Raw genomic sequence first — 22,650 nt, forward strand, 5'->3', positions numbered from 1 at the left:
ATACATAATAGTATGTCTGTAATTTTAAAAAGTAAATGAAAATAAATCATGATCGTTTTCTGAATCTAAAGTATGTTTTCATGGGTGTTAATCACTTCATTTTTGTAAGAATAAAAGTCAACTATCACACAAGGGCTGAAGGCCGCAGCGAAACGTATTGGTATTGGATGAGAAACCGAGCCGTCCCGTGTGCTCCCAATGCTCCAGTAACATTACATTATGTAAACTGCAATGCATTTATGACAAAGAACTGCACCGATGCAGATGTAATATCATAGTATTAGCAATCTATCAATAAATGCACGCACACACGACACACACCTTGTGCTCTCTGATGTTCGCTCTGCTCGGCGCCCCTGCAGATTGAAAAATGCGCTAAATCCAAGCAGACTCAGATAAGGGGAGGAGCCGAAACTTGACTCAGCTTGCCGCCATTTCAAATGAGTTTTTTTAAAGGGGACTAAAGCGATCAAAAATGTATTAATCAATAATTTAGGCCCCCCTAAAAAGGGCCTAGTGACACCCCTGGTTTGTGTTATTAAGTTGGCTTGAGAAAGCCAACTTACTGAAATCCTATTTAAACTTCTTCTTCTTCTTCTTCTTCTTCTTCTTCTTCTTCTTCTTCTTCTTCTTCTTCTTCTTCTTCTTTTTCTTATTATTATTATTATTATTTTTCTGACCGCAAATTTTTGGACACTAACTCCTCCTAGGCCGTTCAAGCTACATACTCCAAACTCTGGTCAGACCTTCATACTGTTCTGACTTGGTGTGCTATATCTTTTCAGACTGGTTTGAGTTACGGTTTTCTTAAAAATTAATATTAAAAATCATAAAAATCCCATAGATTTACATTGCAGACTGCTCAAATTGAGCCAAGGCTACGGTGGCCCATTAGTGTACAAGCCAAAGACTCAATTAAACTACTATTCAATGTACTAATAAACCTATCTATCTATCTATCTATCTATCTATCTATCTATCTATCTATCTATCTATCTATCTATCTATCTTCAAACCTTATCTATCTATCTATCTATCTATCTATCTATCTATCTATGTATCTATCTTCAAACTGTTTCTATCTATCTATCTATCTATCTATCTATCTATCTATCTATCTATCTATCTATCTATCTATAATCTGACGATATATATCTATCTATCTATCTATCTATCTATCTATCTATCTATCTATCTATCTATCTATCTATCTATCTATCTATCTATCTTCTAACTGTTTCTATCTATCTATCTATCTATCTATCTATCTATCTATCTATCTATCTATCTATCTATCTATCTATCTATCTATCTATCTACTAACTGTCTCTATCTATCTATCTATCTATCTATCTATCTATCTATCTATCTATCCTAATAACATGCTAATCATGCTAAAATCATGCTAGCAACATGCTAGTCGCATACTAGTCATGCTAGAAACATGCTAACAACATGCTAATCATACTAAAATCATGCTAGCAACATGCTAGTCGCATGCTAGTCATGCTAGAAACATGCTAACAACATGCTAATCATGTTAAAATCATGCTATGAAACATGCTAATCATGCTAGCAACTTGCTAGTCGCATGCTAGTTATGCTAGAAACAAGTTAGCAACATGATAATCATGCTAAAATCATGCTAGCAACATGCTGGTCGCATGCTAATCATGCTAGAAACATGCTAACAACATGCTAATCATGCTAGCAACATGCTAGTCGCATGCTAGTCATGCTAGAAACATGATAACAACATGCTAGTCATGCTAGAAACATGATAACAACATGGTAACAACATGCTAATCATGCTAGAAACATGCTAGCGACATGCTAGGAACATGCTAATCATGTTAGAAAAATGCTAGCAACATGCTAGTCGCATGCTAATCATGCTAGAAACATGCTAACAACATGCTAATCATGCTTAAATCATGTTAGCAACATGCTAATCATGCTAGCAACATGCTAGTCGCATGGTAATCATGCTACAAACATGCTAGCAACATGCTAATCATGCTTAAATAATGCTAGCAACATGCTAGTCACATGCTAGTCATGCTAGAAACATGATAACAACATGCTAATCATGCTAGAAACATGCTAGCACCATGCTAGTCGCATGCTAATCATACTAGAAACATGTTAACAACATGCTAGCAACATGCTAATCATGCTAGAAAATGCTAGTCGCATGCTAGCAACATGCTAATCATGCTAGAAACATGCTAGCAACATGTTAGTAATGCTAGAAACATTCTAGCAACATGCTAATCATCCTAGAAACATGCTAGTCGCATGCTAATCAAGCTAGAAACTTGATAGCAACATGCTAATCATGCAAAAATCATGTTAGAAACATGCTAGTCGCATGCTAGTCATGCTAGAAACATGCTAGCGACATGCTAATCATGTTAGAAACATGCTAGCAACATGCTAATCATGCTAGAAACATGTTAGCAACATGCTAGTCGCATGCTAATCATGCTAGAAACATGCTAGCAACATGCTAGTCGCATGCTAGTCATGGTAGAAACATGCTAATCATGCTAACAACATGCTAGCGACATGCTAGTAACTTGCTAATCATGCTAGCGACATGGCTAGTCACTTGCTAATTATGTTAACGACATGCTAACAACATGCTAATCGTGCTAGAAACATGCTAATCATGCTAGCAACATGTTAGTCACATGCTAATCATGTTAGAAACATGCTAGAGAAATGTTAGTAACTTGCTAATCATGCTAGCAACATGGCTAGTCACTTGCTAACTATGCTAGCGACATGCTAGATACCTTGCTAATCATGCTAAGTACATGTTAGTCACTTGCTACTAGCAACTTTGCTAATCATACTAATGATGGTAATCACTTGCTTGTAATGCTAGCAATATGTTAACCACTGTCTTTTTTTAAACTTCTTAAACTTTTAAATCTTTTTAAACTTTTTAAACTTTTCACATTTTCAAACATTTCAAACTTTCTAAACTTTTCAAACTTTCTGGTCAGGCTTTCTCAAGCCAACTTAAAGTTTGTCTTGACAAACTTTTTTATCTAGTTTCATTAAATGTTCTAAAAGTCACTCTTGCTTCCTCAAACTTCTTGCCCAATCGTTACACTTATCCACTGCGCTAACACCACCCATTAGATTAAATCTTAAATAATTAAAAAATAAAACCGATTACTTAAATAAAATCAAATAGATGCAAATGCTTAATAAATAGTTTTGCCAGGAATCCTTTTTTTGAGTGTAGTTTTAATTTTCTGTATTTTTCACTGGCTCTCGGTCATACCGACGACATTACCTGAGCATTTATTGCATGGATGGAGCAAAAATGTAATGAGTCTAAAGCATACACACAGTTCGACTGAATGATAAATGTTCTTTTAACAATGTTGTTGAACCGAATGTAGGAAGGAAACTGTTCAAATAACCACAGCATTAACAACAACCTCGAAGTAAGTAAGAGCGTGAGGTTTGTCTGATAATCAGAAGCATGAAAGAGTTGCTACAGCAAACAGACATCGGGCTGTTTTCTTTCACAATCATCATTCACTGATGGAGAGGAAAAGTTAAATACTATAGTATTTCATTTGATGAGAAGTTTCGCACTGTAACAGAAGTGATCTCGCACTCATAGAAGCCATATAGACAAAGACATTTATCCCTGCAGCTAATCTGAATAAAAAGCAGAATGAACAGCTGAAACATAAAGACAGTAAACAAATAAAATGCAAGAATGATGCAGTGATAACTGACATATCATTTATTACATTACAGAAACTATAAAGTAAATTTCCTACCTAATTCTGTGCAGAAAATTGAAATAATTGTTTGTAGTTTATAAAACAACCCTAATATTGCCATTAGGAAAGAAAAGTAGATTACAAATGATTGATTATTGTCCAGCAATATATTTGTTTTCTTACAGCAAATTTAAAGTAAGAAATAAGAATTCCTTGTTAAAAATAAATAAATAAAATGATAATAAAACATACATACATAGGGCGACATACAATTATTGTATTTGACATTTCTGTCACTTCTGAAATGATGCCCCTGGTGTGATAAATGTTAGCCTTTACATAATATTTTTAAAGATCATTTATATAATCCTGTTAATGCACTTAAAGAATGCAGGTTTTTTAATTGAATTTAATCAAATTAAATTTTTAATTGAATTTAATATAATTGAATCGTTCTCAATTTGCAAAAATCATTCTTGAATCGAATCGAAAACCTATGGATCATAAATCGAATCAATTCGATTTCTACCCAAAGATTCACTACTCTAGTTCATAGAGTATAGAATTTAACTACAAACTCGATTGCAAATTGTGAATGAAAACAGAATGCAATGACGTGGACGTTTCAAATTTGAATATTTTATTCAGAATTCAACATAGATGACATATCAAATGTTTAAACTGAGAAAATGTATAATATTAAGGGAAAAATGGCATGATTATGAGTTATCATCAACACATCTTAAAAAAGTTGGGACAAGGCCATGTTTACCACTGTGTGGCATTCCCTCTTCTTTTTATAACAGTCTGCAAACATCTGGGGACTGAGGAGACAAGCTGCTCAAGTTTAGGAATAGGAATGTTGTCCCATTCTTGTCTAATACAGGCTTCTAGTTGCTCAACTGACTTAGGTCTTCTTTGTCTCATCTTCCTCTTTATGATGCTCCAAATGTTTTCTATGAGTGAAAGATCTGGACTGCAGGCTGGCCATTTCAGTATCTGGATCCTTCTTCTACGCAGCCATGATGTTGTAATTGATGCAGTATGTGGTCTGGCATTGTCATGTTGGAAAATGCAAGGTCTTTCCTGAAAGAGACGACGTCTGGATGGGAGTATATGTTCTAGAACTTGGCTATACCTTTCAGCATTGATGGTGCCTTTCCAGATGTGTAAGCTGCCCATGCCACACGCACTCATGCAACCCCATACCATCAAAGATGCAGACTTCTGAACTGAGTGTTGATAACAACTTGGGTTGTCCTTGTCCTCGTTAGTCCGGATGACATGGCGTCCCAGTTTTCCAAAAAGAGCTTCAAATTTTGACTTGTCTGACGGCAACGGCGAATGGCACGGTGGATTGTGTTCACTGACAATGTTTTCTGGAAATATTCCTGAGCCCATGTTGTGATTTCATTACAGTATCATTCCTGTATGTGATGCAGTGCCGTCTAAGGGCCGAAGATCACTGGCATCCAGTATGGTTTTCCGGCCTTGACCCTTACACACAGAGATTGTTCCAGATTCTCTGAATCTTTGGATGATATTATGCACTGTAAATGATGATAATGTCAAACTCTTTTACATTTTTCTCTGAGAAACTCCTTTCTGATATTGCTCCACTATTTTTCACTGCATCATTGGGGGAACTGGTGATCCTCTGCCCATCTTGACTTCTGAGAGACACTGCCGCTCTGAGAGGCTCTTTTTATACCCAATCATGTTGTCAATTGACCTAATAAGTTGCAAATTGGTCCTCCAGCTGTTCCTTATATGTGCATTTAACTTTTCCGGCCTCTTTTTGCTGCCTGCCCCAAATTCTTTGGAATGTGTAGCTCTCATGAAATCCAAAATTAGCCAATACTTGACATGACATTTCAAAATGTCTCACTTTCAACATTTGATGTCTTATCTATATTCTATTGTAAATAAAATATAAGTTTATGAGATTTGTAAATTATTAAATTTCTTTTTTACTCACAATTTGTTCTTTTATACAACTTTTTTGGAATCAGGTTTGTAAAACACATCCTTAATGTAGCTTCAATGATAAGTTAAGTTCAGATAAATCAGATTAAGCTCATTTCAGTCCTGTTGTTCTGAATGAGATGAGATCAGATGGCTCTGAAAGAGTGCAGCTGTAGTTGTAGTTTTCTCCTGCAGGTGGCGCTCTCTACATCAGCAGCTCTGAGCAGCTACAAACTCAACGAGTCCCATGAGTCTCTGCTCCAGTCAACAGAAGATCACAATCCTCTCTTCATTCACATGTCAACTGACTAGAACTGAGTCAAACAGCAGCACACACTCAATACACACAGCTGCATGTAGAGCTGATTCTGCTTTACTCTCAATCAAACTGTCCAGAGCATTTCATTAATACAGGAAAGATACTGTTTTATTTGATCTGAAACAGAATCTGTGACGTCATTTGTATAAATAGCCATTTTACTTCACTCAGAAACAAATGCTGTCCACTTCTTACGTCCAAAACAAGATTGAGTTGCACTTTTTTATGTTCCTGATACTAGTTCTTTCTTTCTCTAGTTTCTCTTGTTTCAGATGTATTATAGTGCAAACTAACAGCATCTGTCTTCCCCCAGAAGAAGAAACTTCCTCTTTCCTCAGTGAAGCGGTCAGAGGTTTCCTCGTGTGTCAGTCGAGTGTGAGTCTCGCCGTGAAGACGCTTGTCTTGATGAGAGCCAGAACACAGACGATCTGAAGCAGCGTCACACTCTTCTGCTGGGATTGAGTTCTTCTGAAACTGGACTTTAGAGAAATGATGCTCATCTTTGGACTGATGCTGCTGCAAACTGCTGCATGTGAGTCACTTTCACATCAGACTCTTATGAAGCTGATCAATCAGATCTATATCTGATATAAAAACATTTGAGTTAATATTCCATTAAGAGTCTGCAGAGATCTAGTCACAGTGTTTTCTGAGCTTCTTAAACCATTCGTACTAGTGGAGTATTATAAAATGTGAGAGGAAGTGAGTGTTTAAACACTTAAAACACTGATAATAAAGAGAGAACTGTCACAGTGTAATAGGATTCAGAAAAAAGTGCAGGAGTAAGACTAATTCTTCACTATAAAAATGTCACGTTGACATGCATAAAGCGATTTAGAAAATAAAACTATGCAGACTGAGAAAGCATGAGTTTCATTTGAATAAAATGAAAATTAAGATGAATGAGAGCACAAAGACGAGTTCACATTCCAGTGTTCAACTGACATCTTTAATTAAAGTAACTGTTTGATTATAACATATATTTTGTATCACACTCTAATTTGAGTTAAATCTGTGATGTGACAAGATTATGTTCAGTTTCCTGTTAATTATAACATTATTAAAGGGATAGTTCAAACAAAAAATAAAATTCTTTCATTAATTGTTCACCCTCATGTCGTTCCAAACCCATAAGACCTTCCTATGTATCACATGTATGCGTGTGATTTCCTGCATGTAAATGTCTCTTCAAGTCAGGAGACACACAGATGATACAAATCTGTGTTTATTGTGAAGATGAGTGTAAGCAGCCGAGTCCATGACTTAAATTATCACTGGTGTCAAAAGTATTCACATTCATTACTCAAGGAGAAGTATAGAGACTAGGGTTTAAAAAGACTTTTGTAGAATTTGAAGTATAAACTCAAGCTTTTTACTCAAGTAAAAGTGTAAAAGTACTGGTTTCAAAACTACTTAAAGTATAAAAGTAAAAGTAATGTAAGGAAAAAAAATGCCATTAAGAAAAAAAGATTAGGCCGCACCACAGGGTCCTATTGTGCACTACCCCACCTCCTCAAAAAAGGTCATAGGCCATAATGACTATAATGTTCAATTAAAATGTTCATGTTGAAAAATTTGGGATGCACTAGGCTACCTGTTTCAGCCTCATATATGCCCATTGAAAATGAACGTACTTTAGTACAATGCAAATACATTAAAGAACTAGAGATATGATGACTAGTTGCCTATAAGTATTGTAATAGTGCAAAAAGTCAAACTTCAGAGGCATGTCATCAATAACCTTTAATGGAATGTAAATGTACATCCAAGCTTAGCTGCAGGAATCTGCGAAGGCAATAGACAAGAACATTGGTGTACCCAGGGCAGGCTTAGTAACAATTACCCTTGTATGGTTCTCTATATACAATAAAGATTATTGATGTCAAAATGAATTATTAATCTAAGTGATTAATCAAAAAATTAAAATGAAAAATAACTCATAATCCTGATACCTTCTTGATTGATAGCTTCCTGTATTCGGTACATACGTCTGCTATGTCCAGTGTTCGGGGGGGTAACGTGTTACAAAGTTGGTATAGCCTACTCATCACAACATTGTCAATCGCGTCGTCAATCGCAAATGATAATTTATTAAAACGTCTCGCTACTGAACTACCTACAGTAGCTTAATTTGTGGAGGACGAAGAGAAAGCACCCATTTGGTAAATGAGCCAGTGAGAAGTAATAACTTTTAAGTAGGGTCCAGTGCCTTTTCGATACTTTTAAAACGGTACTGGTGCCTAAACGGTACCTGAACCGATACTTAATAAAGAAGAACCACAAAATAATTATGGATAACATTAAAGAACATTACAAATATTTTAAATAAATGCATAGCTTTCACCTTGGATGCTCTCATTTCCCAAGTTGTGCTTCCCTTAATCTAAGGCTAATAAATGTATTTCACAATCTGGGTCATTATTTAATACAAAACCACACACAATGTTTCTACTGTATCTCTGTAAATCAGTCTGATATTTAGTTAAGATGAGTGCTGTCTGTCACTGTCTTTAATCAGTTCTGTGAATTACTGTATGCTCATTCTTTATAAAGTAGCAACAATGTCGTTTGTGAAGTACAGTACTGTGCAAAAGTCTTAGGCACATTAGTATTTTCACCCCAAAAAAGGGTTTTAAGCCAGTTATTTATATCTTTTGCTGTAGTGTGTCAGAAGGAAATATCAGTTTGCCATTAATTTGAATAATAGTCTAGTGCGATTTTGAATGCACAAGCAGTCTGACAACGGCAAAATGAATGTTTCACACACTACACTACAGCAAAATATATAAATAACTGGCCGAACACCATTCTTTTAAGTAAAAATGCTAATGTGCCTAAGACTTTTGCACGGTAGTGTATATATAAAATACGTATGATTAAATTAAGTATATTTAAATAAGTGTAATTAAAGTATGCCTTCATATGTGTTAAGGGCTTGATTGTCGCTGGAGGAAACAGCTGTGATGTGATGAGCGAAAACTTTAGAACTGCACAGATACAGATATTCTAACAATCTATCGATAAACACATACCGTGTGTCCAGGGACGGACTGGGAATAAAACCCGGCCCAAAGCAATCGGCGCGCGGAAACTCGACAACAGTCTGTCTGCGCCATCTTTGTGTACTGTTGATTTAAACACTCAACTTAAACACTCTCTGTACTGTCAGGTATTTTGTCTTCTTCTGAGGGTGGTTTGACAAAAAAAAAATCTGACTTGGGGCGCTTAAAAGTAATTTAAAGTTGAGCTGGAGTGAGTGTCTTTCTCTGATCTTGGTCTAAGCTCAACCTGAATAAACAAATTATGAAATGGATTAAAAAAAAACAGGTTTTATTCAAAGATAGCATGGAATTGATTATATAATATGCTGTTATAACAGCATATTATACAATCTATTCCATGCCGTCTTAAAATTAATTTATTACTTAATAATCTTAATTTATGCAGTAATTAATCTTACTGCACAAATAATAATACCACATCTAAATGAAAATACACCATTACAAATCTAACTTCTGTATTCAAAATCTTAAAAGATTGTAAGCATTAACTGTAACGTTACCAACATTTTTAAAAGTAAAAGCACAAAATATTTTATATTTTACAGCTAAAATGTTGAAGTTTAGCAGTTTTAACTACTGTAATCATTAAAAATGTAGCTACCTGAATATCACTTCCTAACATCATCCCTAGCAAGTAACTCTTTCTCCTCTCCTGTTCCATACTTACTGTATTTTCCGGACTATAAGCTTTCCATCCGGAAACTCCATCCGGATGGCGCGATTTAACTGGATTTAACTGGATAGGTTTTTTTTATTTTTTTATTTTTTAATGAAAACAAGCCGAAATGAAATAGCAGTATTTCTACTTAAGTAAGGTAACTAAGTATTTGTACTTCATTACTTGACACCTCTATAAATTATTAACTGAAGGTTAAAATGCTCACAGTTGTAGATTATGTTACCATGACTGGTCTCATTTCCAAGTAGTCAAGGATCCAAACAAACAGTCAATATATATCCCAGTGTAACTGTGTGCACCTTCTCTCCTGTTATCTGAGGGAAGTTTCTGTCTGTATGATGTAACTGATTACACAAGAATGACCCTCACTGGACACCTGCATGTAAAAGTTTAAAGTAGAGATGAAATGGCTCTGACAATGAGCATTATTGAGATGAACTGAGATCAGATCAAGAGTCTGTCTGATGGGTTTCTGCAGATTAACTTTAATTCTGTGAATGTTTGTGTAATTTGTGTCTGATTTTAATTCATGATGTCCTAAAATTTTTGAAACATTTTTGTGTTTTGTCCTTCAGGTCTGGAGTTAAACTGCAGTTTTGATCAGTCTGATCCCTGTTACACAGCTCTGGGACACAAACTCAATCTGATGATGGTGCAGGACGCTAGTAAATATGATCTGCAGATAAAAAAGAGAATAAACTACAACACAGCGGATGATCTTGTTTGTAGAGTAAAGAATGACAGTATGAGGATGAGTCAGTGTGATCTTTATAATAACAGACCTGAAGTGACAGTCATTAATGGGACTCTGATAATAAACCGTGTGATCAGAACAGATTCAGGGAATTACAGATTAAAACTCTCTCACTCAGACGGCTCAGAAATATCTCAAGATCTTCAAGTGATTGTTGAAGGTACAGAAACTCTCTCATCAGACTCATTACAATCTCATGTTCTCCAAAGATCTCTCTCTCATGCAGATGAATCAGTTGAATCTCTGGGAAGGTTTTTATTGCAGCTCATTATTAAATATTTATGAAGAATTCAGTCAACAGCATCTTCTCTTTCTTTGCACTGAGTCTGAGACTATTTTAAGAATGAAATACCAGCGTATAACTAACTGTGTACTGCATACTGCTTTTAAAAAATGACATGTGAAAGCATTTCAGACAGTTATTTGCTTCATTGTTGTCACATGACTGACTTACACTATCATATCATATATATATTTAGTTTAGAAATGTCTTGACTGACTCATTTACATAATATCAAGAAAGAGTCATGTGATGTGTCCCTCCCTCCAGCTCCTATTGGCTCAGTGGAAGTGTCATTCAACTGCTCCTCCAATCAGACTTCAGTGTTCTGCTCCTCTGAGGGGGATCAGCTCCTCTACAGCTGGACTCTGAATGGAGATCCACAGATGGATGGAAACAGCAGCATTGATCTGGATGAAGGAACTGAAGGAAACATCAGCTGCAGCGTGAAGAACCACGTCAGTCACGCACAGAAGACCATTAGAATCAAACCCTGTCCTGGTGAGATTAATACATGAATGTCAATGTATTTGCTTAACAAAAGCAACAAGAGTGAAGCAGAATCTTACAAAACCTGTCAGGAACACGTCAAAGTCATGTTTAACCCCTAAATTAACAGAAACTCTGAAGCATGTTTCAATGAATCGTGATGTTTTTAACTCCTCTAGGACTCTTTATAAAGGATTTTGAATGAAGTGAGAACAGATTTAGGCCGCATTTAGATTTTTTAAAATTAAAAGTAAACTTTAAAAACGTTTTTTTATTTTATTTGTTGAAATATATAGTTTATTTATTTATTCACCTTTTATATTTTTCACAGTTTTTCATCTTTAGCTGGCAAGGTACTAAATAAATAATAATAATAAAAAACTAATAAACATTTCACGCCAAAATAAGAACAATCAGAATAAAATTAGAACTATTACAAACATTAATTTAATGAAATTACTTTCATGATATTTAAAAACATGTCCACTCCCTAAATGTTCTTTACTGTAATGGTTTACAGTTTAGCTTTTTCTTTTCTTTCTTTTTTTTGGTAATTTCAGTTGTTTACAGAAATTATTTTTATTTGATTGTTATTGATATATTTTTGCTTGTAATATGTAATATGATCATTTAATCTGTATAGTTTGAAGACAGACAGGTGTTTCTTTATTAAAAAAAATACAATTACACTATTGGCATCACAAAACTATACATCTTAGCAGTAACAGCACATAAAACATACGTCTACATATCTATAACCATATCTTCACAAATTCTTTGAAACATACAGTATGTGCAATTACTCTTTTGTATATTAACTGAACCATATTCCAAACAGATATCTTTCATGAAACAAATTTCTGGACATTGTTTTTGGACAAGATTTGAGCCTTACTCAACTGACATGTTTTATAATCATAGAAAAAAAGAGTATGTGATACAGTACTTGATTATCTTGTGAAAATAGGCCAACAGTGGTTAATGTTATTTAACTTTTGTAACAGCCATGATAACTTTCTATGCACGTCAATAACATTAGCTCGAAGTGGATGGTGAAGCACTGTCTGGAAGTGTTTTTAGGTGTTTCACAGATACATTTGACCATAACATTGGGCAGTACTCAAGATGCAATGAAACTAATGACTGCAATACATCTTTATAAAACTATGTACAGAATAAATGCAGAATATTTCCACCACTATAGTGCTTATTATATAATCTCTATGTTCAGACCAGGGGTGCGTTTCCCAAAACCATAGTTGCTAACTAAGTTAGCAACTTTGTTGGTTGCAATGCAATTTCCCATTGCCAACCAACTAAGTTGCTAACAGGTAAGCAACGATGGTTTTGGGAAACGCACCCCAGGACAGCATATTGTCAAGTTTCACTGCAATTTTCAATTAATTTCTAATTCAATTTCAATTTTCAATACAATTTTCCTGCAGTTTTGCTTTTGATTTTGAACTGATATGTGACCTGCATGTTTTCTTTACTGGTTTCATGAAATTCAGACAAATAAATTTTCTCAACTGGACAGTTAATTCTTCAAAATGAATAATGCAGTAATTTATATTAAGAGAGAAAGCAGCTGATTTTGTGCTGATGTTTTATTTCAGATCCAACTACTGCAGCTGTGACCTCTAGTGCGACCTCTAGTGTGACCTCTAGTTTGACCTTTAGTATGACCTCTGAAGTGACCAACAGCTCACAGACATCAGAAAATGGTACAAGTTTCTCATCAGCTGGTGTGAATATCACCACAGATGTCACTCCAAGCCCTAAAGAGAGATGGAAGTGTGAGTGTTGAGCTACAATAAATGCAATCAATTACAAATTAATCCAAAAATAACAATGGCAGTGATAAAGACTCAAACTAATATGATTTTGTACTAATTCAATGTGCTGTTAAATTGCAGGTAGTTGCTACAGTTGTTTTTTTTGTGTTGCAGTTGGTGTGAATGAGCTTTTCGAAGCAGTTTTGGAGTTTGATTTAAATGACCTTGTGTTTTTCTTCGATAGTTTTGCTCTTTCTGATTGCTTTGGGCTGCGCTGCTGTGATCCTGATTGGGCTGTTCATCATTGTATGTTACGTTTACAAGAAAAAACAGCAAAAGTCGATAACAGGTCAGTCAAAAAATTTTAATTTGTGGTTCATATACTAAATGATGAAGGTTAAAATGTAGTAATATTCAATCCAAGCTGCCACTACAGAGTCAAACACATGGATTAATATGCCTTAAAATGCTAAGAAGATTTGTAGCTTTTATGGATTCATCAAGATCTCCTTGGAGTTTATATTGGTAGCAGCATTCAAACAACTTCCAAATGCCAATTTGATATCTCATATCAACTCTTTTATCTGCTTAATTTGTCTTGAAGTGACAAGGGAATGGACAGCACCTGGTCAATTAAACGTTTCTTAGTCAACTGTCCAAATATTATTGAGCCCCTGAAAATGAAGGTTAAAATGGCTGTAAACCCTAAATGTTAATTGTCATATTTTTGTGGAACCTCTTAAAATGAAGCTTATCTCGATTGTTTTATTTCAAATCCATCGTAGTGGTGTATAGAGGCAAAAGCACAAAAACTCAGACTCTAAACTCACAAAAACTTCTGGACTTGATTGTGTGTATTGAGTTGATGTGTTTGGTCATTGCACTCCCTCACCGACAGTTTCGAAGACAATTACATTAAAAGTAGAAACAATACCGATGTTATGAAGATGATCGGAGACAGTTTTGGTGGAGATTTGACAAACTTTCTGTGGTTCAGATTGGTTCAAATTGGCAGAAAGGCTTTAAACAATATTCCTCAAGCATCATGAATGTATAGAAAGAAAAATCTTTAGTTTTAACCAGATTATTAGATTTAATAATGATTTTTTGCTATTTATGTTTTGGCTAGCAGTAGCCTACTTAAGTATGATCACAGGAATAGGAAGGTTAAAGTCATTTGGTCTCAATCATGAAAAATTACATTATTAAATTTTTAATGAAGCTTTTGTGAATTTCCGGGAAGGCACTTTGAAATTTACACATTTTTAAGTAAGAGATCCGAAAAAATCTAAGATTAATGAATAACTTACCTCACTCTCTGTATTCTCTCCTTGCCTGTATCTCAATGCATTACATGCAAACAGTCTGATATGTGAAAAACTTTTGACCTGCATGATCGGTTATAAAGCTAGTTTTGAAGCCAATACTTAAATGATTGAAATATGAAATTATAGTTGATCCATTTCTAATGCCAGTGTTTTCCCATCAGCCGCTGCTGGAGATACAGAGCTCATATACACTGATATCTCTCATAAGAAAAAGGATGAAAAGACGACAAGAGGTAAGAAACTCAATGAAGCTCAGATATCTTCTTTAGGCTACTCTGTAAAACAACACAGTCTCAGTCATTGAATTGGTCACGTTACTGCCTAAATCTGAAGGTCATTCAGTCACTATTACTAATTGGAAACAAAAACCTACTAGGTAATTTAACGTTGCAAATTAGCATGATGTTGCTCTTTCATGACTAAAAGAAAAATTATGTAAAAACTAGATTTCCATCTTTTAAAATCACTTAGTTTAAAAAAGTTTGAAAGCTGTTTTATAAATTAAGATAATGTTTGAAACACTAAGACCGTGTCTGGTAAGTGGCCAAATCTTTTTGTCTTTTTGCAGTTTGTTCTTTTGCCCTGAACCCTTCAGTCAGTTCGTTACTGTGTTTTTCCACTTTTACACAAATAGAGAAGTGACTCAGAGAAACTGTCATCATTAGACTCTTTCTGCAGAGTGACGGAAAGACTTGCAGGGTTGACTAGTCAAGCTCAACTAATCAATGCTTGGGTAAAACTGCATCTAATTACCCATTCTGAAAGAGAGTTTGATTTGTATTCATTACATTAATTCAAAAAAAATTATATTTTGATTTTGATGTTAAATTGTATTATTATTATATTTTAGAGCAGATCATAAGGTATTTTAAGTCTCCTAATATTGTCCCCTACAACAGGTTTAAAAGCATTAAATGCAAACCCCTCCCTTCCATAAGCCTACTCTGCTCTGATTGGTTAGCTGGCCAAGCCTGTTGTGATTGGCACAGAGAGGAGTCCTTGAGCCAGTTAGTCAGCGCTACCACTGGCAAAGCACTTTTACATCCATTTCTTATAATAATGACATACAATTCAAAAACACTTATGCAAGCGAATCATCAATCATGCCCACAGCTAAAGTTTAGCTGCTAAACTGCGAACACTTATAACAATGATGGTGGGTATGTTAGCCAAGTGCCATTATCAGAACTACTTAAGTATGAGAGTAATATTGTGCTGGAAACCTAAAGCTGCACTAGGTAAACATCACATATTGCTTCATCTACAGCGATATCGTTGACTTGATTGCAAATAAATGCACAGACACTATTTAACTGAACAGAGATGACATCACTGAATCCAATGATGAACTGCCTTTAACTATCATTTTTGCATTATTGACACTGTTTTCCTAATGAATGTTGTTCAGTTGCTTTGACGCAAAGTATTTTGTTTAAAGCGCTATATAAATAAAGGTGACATTGACTTTGACTTTGACATATTAGCACAAAAACTTGGTATTTTGAGTACTCAATTGAAAATGTACAAGTATTGTAACAGTCGTACTTATGGTTTGTTAACACCAAATGTGAGGCGAATAAGCCCATCGTGTCCCTCGCTCTAGATAACTCGTGGGATGTTTTTCATGTTTCTTGGTCTATGTTTTTATTTATGCGAGTGAGAGGAAAAACATCCCGTGAGTATAACCATGGTGAAGATAAATATGATCACTGCTTTGTAGCTGTTGTTGAAGTCCCAAAATCACTGGAAGTCTACATTCACAGCACCATACAGGTGGAAACTCAGTGAAGTTGTATTATACAATCTCAGGGTGTTCGCAAACAGCTACAATATGCTCCTCCATTTTCTGATCCAACCAGATGTACCAATAAGCTCTTTGCTTATTGGCTTGCACCAGAATGCATCAGGCGAAATTTTCTGCTCAAGTTGACATCTTTGAACTTGTGCAAAGATGCAATTGAGGCGAATATCTCACATTCGAGGGAAACACGTTCACGCATCATTTGCAAACTCGCATCTATTTGCTTCTCTGCATTGACTTTGTATGTAATCTACTCACACAAATAATTAGATTTGCGTTTGGTGTGAATACGCGATTACAGGATGTGGTTTGGAGACGCTTGTTAGCCCAAATAAAGAAGATTAGAAGCCAACGAAGATGAAAGCCAAGCAGAGAAGCAGTACTTGATAAAATGACATGCACACAACAAAAGGTCTGAATTGTGTCTCTGTGGTATCCTTGAAACAGCGTCTTCTCAACATGATGTAAACACACTAATAGCTGAAGTGTTTGTGGGCAGGGATTATGCAAATGTGTTACCTAGTGATGTAAGTGATCTAATCTGACAGAGTTGCATTCGTTTCTCATCATGTCGCTGGTTATCCTCTGCTCTGCCAGTGTTGTTGATGTTTCTGGAGGAGGCGTGGCTTCGGAGAGTGATTTGTACGGAGGGTGGGATCTTATGCGTTCAAAGCAAGCTTGCTATGCTAACTTCCCCTAAATCACCTACCCTACCTTTAATTGTTACATTTTGCTATTTAATCTTAATTTCAATGTTAAATGTGTAATTAAAATGAATTATAAGAAGAGGAATGTTCAAAACTATCAGTCTGTTGTTTTAAAAGATTATAAACAGTAGATAAAGTTTTGTCTTCGGCTGTAAACTAAGACTTCTTATAATGTCTTCTGTGGAAACTGCAGCATTGGAAACAAAGGTTTAGTGGTTTAGAAGATGAATCTTAGTCAATTTAGTAACTAAGCTAATTAATCTGTAGAGTAGTTAGTAGTTTAATAGTGTTGGGTCAGGTGATGAATGATTCGTTCATTGCGTCTGTCATGTTACTAAAGCACGAAAGACTCGGAAAGTGAACTTATATTAGTTTTTATGTTTTGCTCCAATATAATGATTTTCTAATTTAGAATATTATCAAAGATTGTGTAAACATATAACATTTTAACTCTGTTCGAATGAATGAAACGACTCAAAGATTCATCAATTTTATTGAAAGAGAATGAACAGGAGAGTCGTAAAATTGAGTTTTTGAGATGTTTCTCAGTGAACTGTTGAAAAGCTTCATTTGTCAGTCAGCAGTTTGTGGTAAAGCTGCTATTTCTCCAGTAGACTAACGGTAACAGCTATTCAGTATGTGTGGAGATGTCCGGTAATGCCTTGTCATCGTTTCTCTTTTCTCACCGCAGAATCGCTCCCGGCTGGTGAAGAGGAATACGCCGCGGTGCGACCGCAGTCAAAGAGGAAGAAAAATGAGGAAGAGGAGGAGGTCCAGTATGGTGAAGTAACGTTCACTCCGAACAACTCAGCCGCTCCACAGCAGCCTCAGGAGCAGTGTGTTTACGCGCAGGTACAAAGACGCTAGTCTCACAACAACAGCTTGTGTAAGATCGCACTTTCCCTGGAAACCAAGTGCTTTTTACACTTATGTATGACTTTGGTTGTTTTAAGGGTTATACAAAGCACATATCTCTTTGCAACTGTAAATTATTTTGTGTGACACATAGCCTACTATGTGCTGATATTGACTGTAGAGTGAGATATGTTGAGTAAGCAAGAGAATGAAAAAAAGAGGAAACCAAATGCATGTTATTTTTCTCAATCCACTGAGCTCTTCTGTTTTTAGCACTTCTCGATTTGCAGCTGCGACTTTATGATGGCAAGTAAAGCTTAAATGGGAGTCAACTTGTAATCATGAATCTTGAGGAGGTGATCAAGTTGCTCACTAATCACGAAAACAGCAGTTTGGTGATTTTGCAACATTAAAACATTTTTAGTTCAAAAGTCACAGAGAACCTGAGCTTGCTAGATTGAGTTCTAGAGGATATAGTAGTTATTGAGGAGAGTTTAATGGTGATATGAGAGAGTTAAAACGAGGGGTTAAAACAGTTCAAATATCTGCATTCGTCTGTCTGGAGTGTGGTGAAGCAGTCACGTGTTTTTAACCTTTAAATCAGGGTCAGAAAATAAGGGGGGATTCTGGCAAAAAGCCACCAAAATGAAACAAAAATATATTTCAAGATAAAGTGGCAAAAATTGCGACAACACAATTAAACAATCGATTACAGCTGGCGCTGAATTTAGGAATGCACCGGCCAATCAGATTAGTCAGCGCTGAGTTGTTGTTTCATTTGTGTGCCCACTTATTGAATTCTTTCCGCTGGTGAATTTCCTCATCATAAACAACACTTTGCAGAAATTATGTACATAAAAGATTAATATTGTGGCTTCAGTGATATAATGGAAGTTTTTGCATAACTAGTCTAGACTAGCGTCATAGACCGACATGGACCGAGCCATTTCCCCAGTTTTTATTATTCAGCATTAATAATTATTATTACAATACCAAGAGTAATAATCTATAACATTTTTGTCATAATATTGCAGCCATATTGGCTCCTGTTTTTAAAAATGTAATTTAGATACAAGTTTAAACATTCAACTGTTATTGGCAACAGTTTCAAGTATTTTAATTTTTACTTTTGATTGAAGTAATTGTTTAAATGAAAAGTATTTATCATTGAAGACGCCACAGATACAATTATTAAGGTGGTGACAAAAATTGCCCTAATGAATGTTTTCCTAAATGGAAAAGTTAATTTCTGACCTGGTTTACTGGTACTTCTGTTTACAGAGAAATATTACATAAAAAAAATACATATATTATAAATGCACTCAAAACAGGTGAATCTTTATTGCTTTTAGTGAAAATTTGTATTAAATGTTTTATTTAATAATAATTAATTAATATTGTCATCCAGCTCTTTATGTTGTTTATATTGTTGGATATACATTGTAAATAAAACATTTTTTTTAAATTGTAAATGATACAAAGATTATTATTTTATTTTTTTCTACATGAAAATTGTTTCTTGACCATTTTTTTCCAACTGATTTAATGCATATGTGTGTGTGTGTGTTTGTAACTGTATAAATGCCAAGCTTTGAATATAAACTTATGTGCGCACGCTATCTATATATATATATATATATATATATATATATACACTCACCTAAAGGATTATTAGGAACACCATACTAATACTGTGTTTGACCCCCTTTCGCCTTAAGAACTGCCTTAATTCTACGTGGCATTGATTCAACGAGGTGCTGAAAGCAATCTTTAGAAATGTTGGCCCATATTGATAGGATAGCATCTTGCAGTTGATGGAGATTTGTGGGATGCACATCCAGGGCACGACGCTCCCGTTCCACCACATAACAAAGATTCTCTCTCTATTGAGTTGAGATCTTGTGACTTTGGGGCCATTTTAGTACAGTGAACTCATTGTCATGTTCAAGAAACCAATCTGAAATGATTCGAGCTTTGTGACATGGTGCATTATCCTGCTGGAAGTAGCCATCAGAGGATGGGTACATGGTGGTCATAAAGGGATGGATATGGTCAGAAACAATGCTCAGGTAGGCCGTGGCATTTAAACGATGCCCGATTAGCACTAAGGGGCCTAAAGTGTGCCAAGAAAACATCCTCCACACCATTACACCACCACCAGCAGCCTGCACAGTGGTAGCAAGGCATGATGGATCCATGTTCTCATTCTGTTTACGCCAAATTCTGACTCCACCATCTGAATGTCTCAACAGAAATCGAGACTCATCAGACCAGGCAACATTTTTCCAGTCTTCAACCGGCCAATTTGGTGAGCTTGTGCAAATTGTAGGCTCTTTTTCCTATTTGTTGTGGAGATGAGTGGTACCCGGTGGGTATCCGCCCCAAGGTTGTGCGTGTTGTGGCTTCACAAATGCTTTGCTGCATACCTCGGTTGAGTGGTTATTTCAGTCAAAGTTGCTCTGCTATCAGCTTGAATCAGTCGGCCCATTCTCCTCTGACCTCTAGCATCAACAAGGCATTTTCACCCACAGGACTGCCGCATACTGGATGTTTTTCCCTTTTTACACCATTCTTCTTAAACCCCAGAAAGGGTTGTGCGTGAAAATCCCAGTAACTGAGCAGATTGTGAAATATTCAGACCGGCCCGTCTGGCACCAACAACCATGCCACGCTCAAAATTGCTTAAATCACCTTTCTTTCCCATTCTGACATTCAGTTTGGAGTTCAGGAGATTGTCTTGACCAGGAACACACCCCTAAATGCACTGAAGCAACTGCCATGTGATTGGTTGATTAGATAATTGCATTAATGAGAAATTGAACAAGTGTTCCTAATAATCCTTTAGGTGAGTGTGTGTGTGTATATATATATATATATATACATAGTTTAGTCATAAAGTGGCACTATATATTTGTGTGTGTGTGTGTGTGTGTGTGTGTGTGTGTGTGTGTGTGTGTGTGTTTGCATGCAGCTCTAATCTGTTAAATGCATTTTCTGTAAAGCTGTTTTGAAACTGTTTATTGTGAAAAAGGCTATATAATTAAATCAATCATTTATGCTAGTAGTCTGAATTGCCCCCATTATTAATTTACTTTGATCCATGTTTTCTGTTTTTCTGCTGCAGTGTTTTCAGTGTGTTAGAGTTCTGTTACATCACTTCATTCAGCTCGAGTTGTGATGGTTATGAATGTAAGGTTGATTAAACCATTGTTTTGGCAAACACTGCCTATTAATGCTGGGGAAGTCGTGGCCTAATGGTTAGAGAGTCGGACTCCCAATCGAAAGGTTGTGAGTTCGAGTCCCGGGCCGGCAGGAATTGTGGGTGGGGGGAGTGCATGTACAGTTCTCTCTCCACCTTCAATAACACGACTTAGGTGTCCTTGAGCAAGGCATCGAACCCCCAACTGCTCCCCGGGCGCCGCAGCATAAATGGCTGCCCACTGCTCCGGGTGTGTGCTCACAGTGTGTGTGTGTGTTCACTGCTCTGTGTGTGTGTGCATTTCTGATGGGTTAAATGCAGAGCACAAATTCTGAGTATGGGTCACTATACTTGGCTGAATGTCACTTCACTTCACTTAATTTGATCCATTTTAACCTTTTGAAATGGTGAGTTGGGAAATCTTAGGACAGAATGGGGTTGATTTCTTAAACATGATTTCCTGGTCATATCATGTGACTTCCTGTTTGTGAAAGGAAACATCTCATTTCTGTGTAGCAAGTCTTCTACATGCATCCACATGTTTAAATAAGTCAGCTCTGAAACATTCAACATTGCATTGAGTAAAATGTACAAAGCTGATTTTATATACACAAAGCACATATGAAATGCAAGTAAAGTGTCTGCTTTAATGTATCAGAGAAAAGAAAGTGACGTGACATACAGCCAAGTATGGTGACCCACGGGCACAGTATTGCCGGCCTGAGATTCAAACACACAACCTTACGGTTAGGAGTCATACTCTCTAATCACTAGGCCACGACTTCCAGACTACCCGAGGATTTATGTGAAAATAAAATGTCAAAATATGGGTGAAATCATGTGAAACAACATACATATTCTGACCTTTAATTATTTAAATATTTAGAAGAAAAATGTTATTACATTTTAAATGCTTAAAATTGAACTCTGAACTGTGATCCAATCCTGATTAGTGTTTTTATTTATTTATTTATTTTTTATTTTATTTTTTTATATGAACCATTGTTACACATAATGGCATTTTAGCGGATGTCTTGTCTTCTGTAAATCATGGTAAAAATGTACACACTTCATGAGAAGACGAGAAAGGAAATAAAGTCCTACCTGGATATTTAGAGAAATTAATTCACGTTTAAATGAGTTTTTTATTTTCTGAAGTTTGATGCTGCATTGTTTCACACTCATCGACATGTCCAGTAAAAGAGTGAGAACTTGTTTAAAATACTTCTGTTTTCTTCCTCAATAATAGTGAAGCAAGATAGTAATCTGTTTTTTACGTGATGCTGCACTTATAGGATGAATATGTTCATAAACAGCAGGAAACTGAAATGAGGATTTCTATTTAAAGCATGAGTCATACACCTGTAGTTATTTGTGCACTTATGTGACACACTGACCCTTTTACGTACATGCTTCCTTTCTGCACTTTACAGCTGTAAGAAGTTCTCCATTTAAAATAATACAACGTTTCTTCTCTATTTTATCTCAGAGCCAAACTTATATTTGCATAACTGCTGTACTTTAAGAGATAATTCACAAACGGTCATATCCTCTGACGTTTTCTCTCTGGAGTTCATTTTAAATACATATCAGAGTTTATTTAGAACCTACTAGGTTATAAAAGAATAATAGTCTGTTTGTAATAGTCTAAGTTTGTTGAATATCTTATTTGAATACTCAAAACTGAA

General features: G+C 35.7%; 1 protein-coding gene across 1 annotated transcript in view; it reads left to right on the plus strand.

The window, feature by feature from the left end:
- Positions 1 to 18,478, plus strand: part of LOC132109356 (uncharacterized) — a 271,659-nt gene extending 253,181 nt beyond the window's left edge. Inside the window, exons 24-29 of the mRNA XM_059515376.1 lie at positions 10,350 to 10,688; positions 11,079 to 11,309; positions 12,914 to 13,093; positions 13,317 to 13,421; positions 14,562 to 14,633; positions 17,600 to 18,478. Of these exons, the coding sequence (XP_059371359.1) occupies positions 10,350 to 10,688; positions 11,079 to 11,309; positions 12,914 to 13,093; positions 13,317 to 13,421; positions 14,562 to 14,633; positions 17,600 to 17,775 (1,103 nt within the window). The 3' untranslated portion in view covers positions 17,776 to 18,478. The remainder of the gene's footprint in view (positions 1 to 10,349; positions 10,689 to 11,078; positions 11,310 to 12,913; positions 13,094 to 13,316; positions 13,422 to 14,561; positions 14,634 to 17,599) is intronic.
- The last annotated feature ends 4,172 nt before the right edge of the window (positions 18,479 to 22,650 follow it).

The sequence above is a fragment of the Carassius carassius genome, chromosome 29, assembly GCF_963082965.1.
Source record: "Carassius carassius chromosome 29, fCarCar2.1, whole genome shotgun sequence".
Lineage (NCBI taxonomy): Eukaryota > Metazoa > Chordata > Actinopteri > Cypriniformes > Cyprinidae > Carassius > Carassius carassius.